Consider the following 13,396-nt stretch of genomic DNA (forward strand, 5'->3'; position numbering starts at 1 on the left):
TTCCCTGTTGGGCCAGGTAGTTTAGAAACTGGATAGTTAAGGTTGTTGTTCAGCAGGTGACACTTATTAACAAAGTATATACAAGTGTGTTGTCTATAGAGGGTGAGAGAGAGGAAAGGGAGGGAGGAAGAACATTAATACAAGAATACCTAATACTCAGATTAAGATAATATAGCCACCAAATTATTCAGGGTATTAGAGAAGTTGACTTAGAGGCCATTATAGATTAATGAAAAATATTTATATTATGCACATCAATGTCACTGTCCATTTTCTTCTTAAATGCCATTGGAAGATGAGTTAAGAGAGTTGGAAGAAATACTTTAAGATGGCAAATACGTTTTCTACCTTTTTGGTTCCTTCAAGAAGAAATACGTAGATGTCACAGCGTTTCAGCCGAAGACTCGATCATGAGAATTACTGATGAGTTTTACAAGTAGAATTTTTCCAGGGGCATGCTTGATGGTAAAAAAAAAAAAAGAGTGTTGTTTAATTAGTTAATTTTTTGGGTCTATGCTTATACTAAGAGAGATTTAGTGTGATTATACTTAGTTAAGGTTTTCTGCCTTACTTTTATTACTCCTGTTTTCCATATTACCTGACCTTTACTGGTTTTGCAGGAGTACTCTAGTGCTTTTGATTTGGGCATGAGAAGGTAATAGGAGAAAGGGGATGGTTGTGATGTTGCTTTCAACTGGTTCACTTGCAAAAGTGAAAATTTTGACCTGACTAAGGCAAAGGTAGGGGCTTCCCTGGTAGCTCAGATGGTAAAGAATCTGCCTGCAATTCAGGAGACCCCATTTTGATCCCTGGGTCAGGAAGGTCTCCTGGAGAAGGGATAGACTACCCACTCCAGTTTTCTTGAGCTTCCCTGGTGGCTCAGAAGGTAAAGAATCTGCCTTCAATTTGGGAGACCTGGTTTTGTTCACTGGGTTGGGAAGATCCCCTGGAGAAGGGAATGGCTACCCACTCCAGTATTCTTGCCTGGAGGCTTCCATGGACAGAGGAGCTTGGCAGGCTACAGTCTATGGGGTCGCAAAGAGTTAGACATGACTGAGCAATTTCACTTTCTTTCAAGGCAAAGGTGAACTTAGATAAATAGAAGAGAGAAGACTAAAATTCTTTAAATCAGGATTTAATCAGGCAACTATCAGTATTGACTTTGATAAAAGTGGTCAATAAATTTCAGCAGCAGTGGAAAATATATGAATTAAATCAGTGAGAAGCTGTTAATAAAAAAGGAAGTTTTGGCAAAGTTGGAATAAAAATAATACTCTTGACCGGTACAGGTGATGACAAGAGTTGGTATATTTTTTAACTTTTTATTTTGTATTGGGGTATAGCTGATTAACAATGTTGTGATAGTTTCAGGTGAACAGGGAAGGGACTCAGCCATGCATGTACATGTATTGATTCAAAAGTTGATACATTTTTGGAAAGCGATCACACACATTGTGACAGTTGTGTCCATTCTTGGCCTCATTTCTGGAATTCTACTCTAAAAGAGTAAAGAATAAAAACAATAGGCATGAAAGTACTTAATGTATTTTTTTTATATTGTTAACAAGCTGGAAATACCCTTAATGTACAATAGAGGAATGATTAAGTAAATTAGGGAACATCAGACAACTTGATGGAATGCAATTAAAAATGGTGCCAAAATTGTAACAACATGGAAAAATGCTTTGGATAGGAGAAAAGTACAACCATATGTGTATTTATGCCATGAGTATAACTATGTAATAATTAGCTGTGCATTGAACAAAGACTGGAAGGAAATAGGAAAAATTTTTAAAGTTTGATAAATTAGGGTGGTATTAGTATAGATGAAATTTATATATCTTTATTTTGTTCAAAAATGAAAAATTTAAGACAGTTTCCTAATTTTATGTGCTTATGGATTATGTTGAATATTGAATTAATTGGGAATTTAACTATTGATGTGAAGAATGTTTTTGCCCCTAATAGATAGTTACTGTTCCAAAATGGGTTACTGAGTAGTGCATTCTTTCCGGACTGATTTCAAATGCCACCTTCCTTCATTGTTACATAATTTCCATGGCAGAGGCAAGTTCTGATCCCCCCACCCCAGCTCAAACCTTATTCTCTTTTCCAAAACTTTTGTTTCCAGTCTTGTGTATTTATCCTTCCACGTGAACTTTAGAGTAGGTTTGTTGATTTTCATTTGACAAATTTAGTTTTGGTTTTAATTGGAGTGTATTAAATCTATAGATTAATTTGGGAAAAGAATTTTGCCGCTTAAGCCTCCTGGTGTTTCCAGAAGTTTCAGTGAAATAGCTGAGTTTTAAAAATTTTATTTGGGATAGAGTGAATTAACAGGTGATAACATTTGTCTTTTTTCTGTGTAGAAGCAGAATGATTCTGATATTGATGGCAGCATTCACTTACAAAAGTTTCTAGTTTTCAATTGCCTAAAACAACGTATGCAATTGAGTCCAGATGGGGAAGTGATGGAGACACACTGGAAATCTGTACATTGGAATTTACGTTTGCCATTAATAAAATGGCCTTTTGGGAAAAGTAGATTTTGAATGGCCACATCCGTTAGGGAGTCCTCACTCTCAGTCATAGACTGTCACCTGTGGCTGATTGTTTAGGCTTACTTGTTCCTCAGCACATTTTCAGAGTCTCTTTCCTCCTGCTGGTCTCCTTTGTAGCTTTATCTAAATCTCCTTTGAACTTTATCTAGCTTTTCTGGGTGAACGTTCTTGTCCTTTCGTATTTTCTCTCCCTGTTTTCCGCTCCTGCCAGCCCCTACTGTCTTACTGGGTCTCTTGATGGTTTCTATATCACTTCTTCCCTCCTCCTCCCATAATATTCTTCACGACATCTCTCTGATTTCTTTGTGATTAGCAAATGAGAGACTCTTTTTATTGTTGAATATTATTATTAATGCTAGGACTTCTAGACATCTCTGTAGTGGCTGCATCTTATTTCTCACCTGTTACTTATCTTCTTTGACCAATGTAAAGCATGGTATGGTCTTGAAAGGGAGGCATAATTGAAAGGTAAAACTCTGCTGTTTGGGGCTGTATTGCATTGAAAAGGGTTGCAGTTCAACTCTTTCGTAAGGCATAGTCCTGGTTCACCTAACCAAATAAAATGTAATATGATCGTTGCTTTGAACAGATATAGATTAGATATGCTTTTGATCTATGAAAAACTTTGACCTGTTGGTACAGTTTATTTTCCAACATTAAAAAAAATATCACCAACACATCAGTTTAGATTTTTGTCTGTACGTAATTAGCAGTCTCTTTAGAAACCAGGAACATGACTAAAGCAAACTGGTCTTCCTTTTTTAGGAAATGGAATTTCATCTAAGTTTCCTCTGTCTGTCATGTCAGACAGCTGTTATTGTTTTTTGCTTTTCAGATCCTCTTCCTGAACTTTTTTTGGGGGGGAAACTATTGTATGGTAGATTTTTCTTGGTATGTTATTTTCTGTTGATTGTGTATATATGTATGTGTGGATGTGAACATGTGCTTACATGCCTGCTCATGTGCCTGCTCGCAGGCACATTAAGGATAATTCAAAATAGGGAACTGGTGGTTTTTTCCCCTGAACTCCGCAGTTTGTATTTATTCTTATTTATGATTCAAGATGATGTTTTGTGTATATGGTGCATTGCAAACCACTGGGGAGACATAGTCTGTTTATTTAAACATTTTAGCAAGAATAACCATGTAGTTACTGGAAAGAGGAAGTCCACACTGATTTTGTTTTTGGTCCTGATTGGTCTACCTCTTTATGTCCTATGGACTATCATGCTGATATCCATCAGAGGCTAACAGATGTGAAGGAGACTAGAGGGGAAGGTTTTTCTGTCTTCACTTTTTCTCCTGTCACAGGTTGAGGAACTCTGGAAAAGTAGTTTTGTTTTTTGTTGGGCAGGCGCACAAAAGCCCACATCCTTCTGGAGCCCTACAGGGAGCCCTGGAGCCCTCCACCTCTTGGTTTCTATTTCCCAGCTACTCCCACAAGCTGGGTGGTGTGTACCTGCTCCCTGGAGGCCCCCTTTGTACTGCCTTTTTGTATTTGATGAGAGGGAGTGTCCTGAATCCTTGGTGATCTGGCAGACTCATCCATCCCTGTTATTTGGGTTGTAGCACTGACTGACCGCCCCACACCACCCCTGGATGCTAATATACTGGGGAGTGCTAGCCTGCTGCCTGCTTCTGACATGACGTCTGTCCTTCATTCCTTGCTTCTGTTCTTCCTTCCTTTTTCCCTTCCTTCCTCAGAGTGTGCCTCAGTGACCCAGGGTGGCAGCTCCTCTCCACGGACCCTGGGTATTTAGCAAGCATTGGTGCCAGCTGGAAGCTTTTCTATAGAAGGTGTGAGGCCAGGCTGGGTGAGAAAGTGGACCTGGAAATCCCTCAGAGAAGACAAACAGTGGTGAGAAAGGGCATGCCAACTGTTGGATCGCATAGGGCTGTTTATTTGGCAGTGCTTGAGGAAACTCAAAGTTCTTATAAGCTGCTTTGGTCTAGAACATAGGCCCCAGCTAAGAATAATTATTTTGAAGTTTTGTACTATGGTGGTATCTCAGGTGCAGGAAAACATAAATACAAGCAATATGTTCCTCAGGTAGGAATTCAAAGAAGGTAAAGAACAACAAAGTATCATCTAATAAATAAAAATATTCTTTTGTATGCTCTAACTTCTTCACTTTTGAAAGCAGAACAAACCAGCTCTGACATGCATACATAAGTAGATCAGAAAGCATCTCCCTGAGGTCCAAAATGTTGTTGTTGGGAAGAAGGATTCATGATATTTGGGCTCACCCACATGAAGTGAACATAACAAAGGACGCTGTTTTGGCCCAGGGTTAGAGCCAGGACAAGGAGATGTGATGATGCCTCGACTTGTTCCTTTTTCAGGGGCAGATGACTGTCTGCGCGAAGTTTGGCAAAAATGTTTATCTTCCTAAAGATGCTGAGTTTTACTTTATTTACAATGGATCTCATCAGAGACACATCGTGATTGCAGAGCGCACGGAGGATAATGTTCTCCAGTCCAGCATTCCAGGTGAGGTGTGTGTGTGCGTGTGTGTGTGTGTGTGTGTGTGTGTGTGTGTGTATACTAACACTGGGTTATCTCATGTCTGAGGCTCTTCCAGCTATGTCTGCAGCTCCCCAAGCAGCTACAACTTAGACTTACCCTCCAGACTGGGGAGGGGGGCTCTGGATGCAATCTGTCTTAATATTGCCTCTGTCGTCCTGGGACCCACGGCCAGGGACAGCTCAGGGAGCCCTGAGATACCTGACATCCACCTTAGTTCTGTCTTCCCTGTTCTCCTGGGGTCAGTCCACCGGCTTCTCTCTGCTTTGCTCCCTTGGGTGGTTGGGGTTCCTTACTCGGCATCCTGTCCATCCAGATGTTTCCTTGTTGGATCTCAGGCTCCAGAACTTTCTCATCCCACCACCATTCACATTCTGAGACCTGTAGTTCTCCCAGATGTCTTCAAGTATCACAGTGACAGATGACAAGTTATGAGCTAACAGCCCTCCTTTGGGACAGTTCTTTTGTATTTTCAGTAGGCGTGGGTTGTGCATCTGACAGCGAGCTCTAATCTAAAGGTGCAATTAAGGCATCATTTACCTGCAGGAAAGGAGAGTTTTTGTTGTTTTTCTTGTTTGTTGATTGGTTGATTTCAACTATGGGTCTTTAAGACCCCTTTAAATTATATCATCTAGGGACTCTTCAATTTTTAATAGGTAAGACTGGCTTCATTTTTTTTTTAAACAAAATGTTTTAAGTGCTTCTGTAGGACATCTGTTGCATGTGGAGAGAAGGGAGACAGTAAACATGCAAACACAGATATAGTGAGAATGGTAGCGATGTACAAACACCTTGCAGACCTCCTTGGGTTTGATCACCAGATCAATCTACTGTCCTACTTCTGGGACTTTGGGCAATTTTAAGCTCTCCTGTCTTTGGCCCAGGAACTCCCATCCTCATAAGAAAAAAAAAAGTCAAACCACATTAATGGCACAGAATTATACAGGCTGTCGGTCTCTTTTGCCTCTCTCCTTTTGCTTTGGCACTTGTGTTGATGTTTTTGCTGCATTTGGCTTGGCCTTCTTTTCTTGTTTTTTTTTTCCTTTTTAATCAAGCGTCTTATGTAGAGAAAGAATAAAAATAATAGCAGAAGTGCTACTCCTAGCATCAACATTTTTATCTTTTTCTTTACTTGCATGTAGGGGTGAACATTCTCCCCACTCCTTGTGTGTTAAAGAACATCTTTTTGAGTATATCGTGGCCTGCTTAGAAGGGAGCATTCATACCTTGAGTTTAACAGATTTCTCACAGGCAGTTTCTATTTCTGAATCTTAAATTTTCCTGGATATAGTTTTGCAAAGGTACCTTTGTGAAGTATGTACAACAGATTTCTATGGTATATACTAGACACCTTTAGTCTGATGATGGGAGCTGCATTCTGTGTTTGTACCACTGGACCACTTTAAGGAGACAATGATGAGAAAATGGCAGTAGTTCCTGCCTGGTAAACCCAGGATGCTCTTGTTTCTTTAAGCCTGGCAGCATAGCTCCTGGGGAATAAGGCAGAACAAGTATGATCTGCATCCGTTAGTCGTTTTCTTGTGGGTCAGTGGCGGCTGAATGTTAACCCTTCTTCTGTCCAGCTATGATTATCATAGTCACAGAAGTTAGGTGGCAGTAATTCCTGGAAATTCTGCCAAGGACAATATAAAAACATACCTGGGGAGTAGTTCACAACCTTAGTAAAATGAAGGAAGAGTGTAAGGAGGAGAGAGAAGTAGCAGGGTTAGGTGACCACCCAATAGCAGAAGATGTTCTTAAGAACATCTACAGAACAGAGAGGCTGTTCTCAAAAGTGGCAGTGGGGCAGTGAACATTATTTATAATGTTTCTGTGGATTAGTATTTATCCACCCTACTCACCGTTCAAAAGGACGCTGAGGAATTAGGGTAGATTTATGTAACTTTATGGTGCTGCCTTATAAAATGATCACCTAAATAAATATATAAAAACATGTGACTCAGAAGGAAATGCCAGAACAGAAAAGGGCAAAGGTCTTTAAGACAACAAACTTGAATTTGACGGTTGGGTAGAAGTACATGGTGAAGTTGTGCCAAATAGCAGTGGTAATGATAGGAGTGTTAGTGTTAGTCACTCAGTCGTGTCCAACTCTTTGTGACCCCGTGAACTGCAGCCCACCAGGCTCCTTTGTCTATGGGATTTTCCAGGCAAGGATTCTGGAATGGTTTGCCATTTCCTTCTCCAGGAGATCTTTCCCACCCAGGGATCGAACCCGGGTCTCCTGCACTGCAAGCAGATTCTTTACCGACTGAGCTACCAGGGAAATAATGACAAGAGAACGGGCACTAAAATGGTCGGAGCTCATAAAAGTTAGCTTGAAGTTGGAGTCTCTGGAAGCAGATGGGGTCAGTGTTCATTTGGACCCACAGGCTTGGCAGCGTTTAAAGCTGACTGGCCGTGTTTCCTACCTGCCTTACTCTTGTGCGCGTGTGGTGTGTGTTCTCGGCCTCTTGCTCTGGACACTGGGAGTGCGTCTTCGGCGGCCTCAGGGTGAGTGGTTCACTGTCTTGTCGTCCAGGCCACGGGCTTCAGGAGACGGTGACAGTGTCCGTGTGCCTCTGCTCGGAAGGCTATTCCCCGGTGACCGTGGGCTCTGACTCCGTGACCTATGTGGACAACATGGCCTGCAGGCTGGCCCGTCTGCTGGTCACCCAGGCCGATCGCCTCACAGCCAGCAGCCACCAGACCTTGCTGACCCCATTTGCCCTGACGGTGGGGGCGTTGCCCGCTCTGGATGAGGAGCTCGTGCTGGCCCTGACTCATCTGGAGTTGCCTCTTGGGTGGACCGTCTTGGGGAATTCTTCACTGGAAGGTGAGTCCTTACCAGAAAATTCAGGTGTCTCCTCTCTATGTGAAGTTCAAAATGTGCTCTGCGATTTGTTATCTGTTTATCTGGATGGGTTTTCTTGCCTACTTTTGACCCAAGCCTTTCCCTGGTCAAGCTGGGGTCTCTGATGTCCTGAGCTGCTCATCTCTGGGCTGGTTGAGGCCACTGTATTCCAGGAGGTGAAGAACTTTGCCTCAAGGAGGGAAAGACTGTTTCTTTGTGGCAGGTTTGGGCCATGCTTCCACTTCCCTTGGCATGTTTTCTTGCTGTAACAAGAGGATATTGGTACCCTTTTTCAAACAGGGAGAATCATTGAGCAAGGAAGAACATGCAGCCTACTTGTGGAACACTGAGAAATGTGGCCATGCAGGAAATTAGCTAATGCATTGACATCTCCAAAAATGTCAGTGTCACTGAGAATATTCATATTTACTATATTTATGTTAACTTTCGGAATTACTTCTGGATGCCCTTCCTTTACTGAGAGACTACACAGAGCCTTAATATCATTAAATAGACTCTTAAAACCCTTTGGAGCCTCTGTGAGCAGAGAGATAGATGTATTATAAGCCTGTACCATGCATGAGGCTTCACTGTGCAGTAGTTGGTACTTACGGTGATTACAGATGACATTTTATTGGAGGTAGAAATATCACTGTATTTTATTCAACAAAACATATACTATTGACGTTTTTTCTGTGTTCTTCCCATGCTTTTAGCTTTGTGGTTGGATAATGCTGTTTTTAAGAATTTCTGCTTCCAGGTGGTTGCAGGTTATAGGTTGGTTTAAGTTCAGTCATGGATAGATTAAATGCACTACTCTAGGTTAAGTGAAAGTGAAAGTCGCTCCGTCATGTCCAACTCTTTGTGACTCCGTGGACTATACAGTCCATGGAATTGTTCAGGCCAGAATACTGGAATGGGGAGCAATTTCCTTCTCCAGGGGATCTTCCCAACCCAGGGATCAAACCCAGGTCTCCTGCATTGCAGGCAGTTCTTTACCAGCTGAGCCACCAGGGAAGCCCAGGAATACTGAAGTGGGTAGCCTGTCCCTTCTCCAGCGGATCTTCCCGACCCGGGAATTGAATCGGGGTCTCCTGCGTTGCAGGCTGATTCTTTACCAGCTGAGCTACGGGAAGCCCCTACTCTAGGTAAAAGGGATATGATTTTTTAAAGATGAATCATAAGGCCATACGCCACAATCAGAGAAAATCTCCATTTCTTTTCTTTATCAGGGTTGTACTTAGACTTTCCTGGGCACTTAAGGGTGTTTCTTATTTCTTAAGACCTTGGATTAAATAAGCCACAAGCCTAGTTCATCACTGAGCACTGCCTGACTCCCATGTGCTGCACTTAGTGTGGCAGCTGGCTGATATGAATGGAGGGGTGGGCTTCCTGATGGGGTTGGTGGTGTCTGTTCTGCTCACCAGGATCTAGCAAAGGGCTTGGCATATAGCAGGCACTCAAAAAATACTTGAATGAATGAGTGGTATATCCTGAGACTTTAAGAAGTCACACATCCTAGATATCACTTTTGTAACCCTCCTGTATATAAGGAAGGGAAAAATGTTTCCTGGCTAAGTAACTTTATTCATATAAAGTTCACATATATATTCACATATATATTCATATATTCACATATATATATTCATATATTCACATATATTCACATATATATTCACATATATATTCATATATTCATTTATGCATTACAGTCCATGGGGTTGCAAAGAGTCGGACACGACTGAGTGACTTCACTTTCACTATACATATGTGTATATATGTTTGCTAGATAAGGAGCTTCATTTTCTTAAGCCTCTTGGCTTTTAAAACAAATTTTATCAATAACATTGGAGGGTATTTTACATTTTGCAAGACAGACTTGTTTTGACAAATACATAAAGCTTTCATAACTTCTCACTATGCTCTTATGTCACCAGATATGTAAGTACATACTGTGTATAATGTTATTCTTTTTCATGAAAAAATTGGAGTAGTTGCTTCACGTGGTGAGACATTGTATTTTATTGGAAAACATTTCTAGTGTAATAGTCATTAAGATTAAGTGCCAAGTCCTGGCCCAGTTGCTTCCTGGCTGTAGGATCTTCTGGGTAAGTTATTTTTGTTCTGATGCCACAGTTTTAGTTTCTAAAATGAGACATAGTAGTCCCCAAACTCATTGGCTTGTTGCCATGGCTGAATTAGATAGTGTATGATGAGGCTTCTATAACAGTGTCTGAACATACTAAATTCTCAGTAAAAGTTGATCTTCATGTGTGTTTGTGAATGGATTTCCATGTATAGAGAGTAGATTGTATGTACATATGTGAAAAAGAAATTACAGTTGGTCTGGGCAAATGAAGCTATAAGCAAAAGAGAAAATCTTGGTGCTGTAAACAATTCCTTGAAGTTTCTAGTAAATTTCTAGATTTTCTCTAAGAACAGTTTATAGTAGTTGAGGTAACATTGCCTGCAGCCTAGAGACTTGTAATAGAACTTCTCTACAACATCAGTGTTCAGGGACAGCCCTTTTTCTTTTTGGTCCTCTGATTAGATCAGTTCCACACTCCTGTTTTCTAGTTTGCAGATCCTTTCTTCCACTTGATCTAGTTTACTGTTGAACTCTTGAATTTTTAAATTTCAGTTGTATTCTTCAGCTCTGTTATTTCTGTTTGGTACTTTTAAACATTTTCTGTTTTTTGGAAGTCTAACTTTGTACATGCATTACTGTCCTGACCTCACTGAGCATCTTTGTTATTTTGAACTCTCTCTCAGATAAATCACTTATTTCCATTTCATTAAGATTAGTTTTTGGAGATTTATCTTTTTTTTTGGATGTTGTTATTATGTTTCTTCAATTCTGTTGACTCTGTTTTGTTTTCTGTGCATCAGATAAAACAGCCACCTCTCCCAGTCTTGACAGACTGCTCTTGGGTAGATGAGCCTAATCAATCATCCCAGCCTAAGCTCCTGATTGCCTCTTAAATCTTTGTGATAGTCCAAGTTGCTGTTTTGTTCTTAGTAGTTCCCAGTAGTTGAGCGTGTGCCAAGACCTGTCAGTGCCCTAAAGGGGAGGATCTCAGTCAGCACCTAGATGCAGGCTGACTAGAAGGCATGAGCTGGGAAAGTATGCAATCAAATCCCTTCCAGGGAAAGATTGGAAGGTGACTGTTTTTAGCTTGCTTTTCTGTAAAGAACCCTAGGGGGATTGTTGCAGCAAGTGCTTATGTGCACACCCATTAACAACTGCTTCTTTATCCACTACAATCCTGTGGGACTTGTGAATGCAAGCCCCATTGCCTGTCAATGCCTGGTGATCTGGGACCTGTTGCTTGAGTCATGGCCATAAAAGCAGCTCCTTTCAGAGAGATGCTGGTGACCTGGCTTTACTGTTGGAGTGGGACTGGAGCAAAGGAGTAAAGGAATTGCCAACTGGCTTCTTTTCAGTCCAGGGAGAATCACAGCCAGACCCTCAATGCATGCTAATGAGAAGCTAGACCATAGGGCAGCAGGTTATAAAATATACAGTCAAATCTCTTCCTGGGAAAGACTGGGTGTTCTTGCCTGCTCATTCTACACTGAGCCCTGGGGGATAGCCATGGTGCATGCTTATGTGCCCATCTTAGAGCTGCTTCTTTAATTGCTACGGTCCTGTGAGATTCATGAGTATAAGTCGTATAAGCTTTCAGAGCTAGGTATTTTGGGGGCCCATCCCTCAGGTGGGAGCCTTTAAAGTTGGAGTGTTATATGTACAGTGAAAACCCTTGACTCCTCAGGGAAAAGTTGGGAGTTGGGGTTCCCTTCTGATTGTATGGTGCTGTGCTGTGGGTGGGGTTAATGGCAAGAGTTTGTCTCAGCCTTTCCTACCCATCTCAGTGTATTTTCTCATTCACCTTATGTGTAGGAGGCACTGAGGTAGTTACTGGATTTCTCTCAGTGGGAATTCCTCTGTGTGTAGCTGTCCATTTCCATGGGAGGAGGGTGGTTCAGGAGTCTGCTGAGTCGCATTTCTGATCCTCTTCCTTCAGTGTAGTAGAGTTATGATCCAAGATGTTTAGAATATCTTATGTACTCAGTGCTTCTCTCATTTTTCTCTGTAAGCAGAGTGATTTGAATTTATTTTTTATTTTTCATTTATTTACTCACATTAAGGCCATTAATTTCTCAAAAAGTGTAGAAAATAGCAATGACTTTATATTACCATTACAGAGAGGCTGCAGATCAAATGTACTTTATTGTAAGAATTATTTTCTTTTAGTTATTATAGAATTAAAATATTAGTACTTGATACTGTCCAGTATTTTCAGCAAAGTCAATGCAGCTTTTTTAGCATACATGTTTTATTAGTGTTGCTTGTTTTTGAGACAGATAAATTATGCTAGCAAAGTAAGAAGTAAACTGTGGCATGTCGCACACTGAAGTTTAATCATGTGTTAATGGTAGGGGCATCATGAATGGAAAACAGGTTTCTTCCTCTAGTAACTGTTTCTCCTATGACCTATCCAAAAGCTATTTGATACTATACTGTTAACATTTATTTAAAATTCTTTGTATGTATTTATGCTTTGTAGGGGGGTACAGAGGATACTGGGCTTCCCAGGTGGTGCTAGTGGTGAAGGACCCATCTGCCAATGCAGGAGACATCAGAGACATGGTTTCGATCCCTGGGTCGGGAAGATCCCGTGGAGGAGGGCATGGCAACACACTTCGGTATTCTTGCCTGGAGAATTCCATGGACAGAGGAGCCTGGTGGGGTCTCAGAGAGTCAGGCACGACTGAAGTGGCTTAGCACTCATTCACAGAGGATGTTAAGGAATGAGTAAAATTGATTTCTGCAATGATTTTGTCATGGATGAGTCTGATGCAAGCCTTACTGTGAAGCATGACTGTATTTCCTTGCATTTTATAATAAATCTCTCATTTTTCTCTTTTCAAACACTAAATAAGATTTATCAGCAAGACCCGAGAGCCTGTAGAAGGGCCAGAGTCTGAGTTGAGTATTGTGTCTTATAAAGCGAAGCAGAGCCTTTCCTTAGCCCTGCATGTTAGCCATCATTACTCGTAATGCAACTCAGTTATTCTCCTAGGGAAGGAAATAGCCTGTGTTTTATTGAATTTGGTGCCATAAATAATATTGGATTTCTGTCTCATAAAATTAAACCCATTCTATCTGAGAAATAGCTTTTGTGATTAAAGCTTCTGCAGGGTCTCAGGACCTCACATCTATAGTAAAACTTTAAGTAGTAATATAATAGCCAATAAAACTTCACATTTAATTTTTTTTTGTTCTGGATTTTTAAATTGTTTTTTGGACAGAAACCTCTTCTCAGAGATTGGCATAATTTGACAATTAGGTTAACTGGCTTGAAATACTCTATTTTTTTTTTTTTTTTATTCTCCTGGTACTCAGATAACTTGAGTTGCAGGCTTCCTTTTCTGCTCAAATTACTTCTTTTCACTTGT

At 40.8% G+C, this 13,396-nt stretch overlaps 1 protein-coding gene across 4 annotated transcripts in view; it reads left to right on the plus strand.

Annotated features, from left to right (window-relative positions):
• The window catches only part of ARHGEF28 (Rho guanine nucleotide exchange factor 28), a 322,957-nt gene that overhangs the window by 122,879 nt on the left and 186,682 nt on the right, over positions 1–13,396 (plus strand). For all 4 annotated transcript variants that reach the window (XM_081520859.1, XM_081520861.1, XM_081520862.1 and 1 more), the window contains 2 exons: positions 4,905–5,052; positions 7,625–7,918. In XM_081520859.1, coding sequence (XP_081376985.1) covers positions 4,905–5,052; positions 7,625–7,918 — 442 coding nt within the window. The remainder of the gene's footprint in view (positions 1–4,904; positions 5,053–7,624; positions 7,919–13,396) is intronic.

The sequence above is a fragment of the Giraffa tippelskirchi genome, chromosome 8 (assembly GCF_054371585.1).
Source record: "Giraffa tippelskirchi isolate mGirTip1 chromosome 8, T2T-mGirTip1v1.2.pri, whole genome shotgun sequence".
NCBI classification, from domain to species: Eukaryota; Metazoa; Chordata; class Mammalia; order Artiodactyla; family Giraffidae; genus Giraffa; species Giraffa tippelskirchi.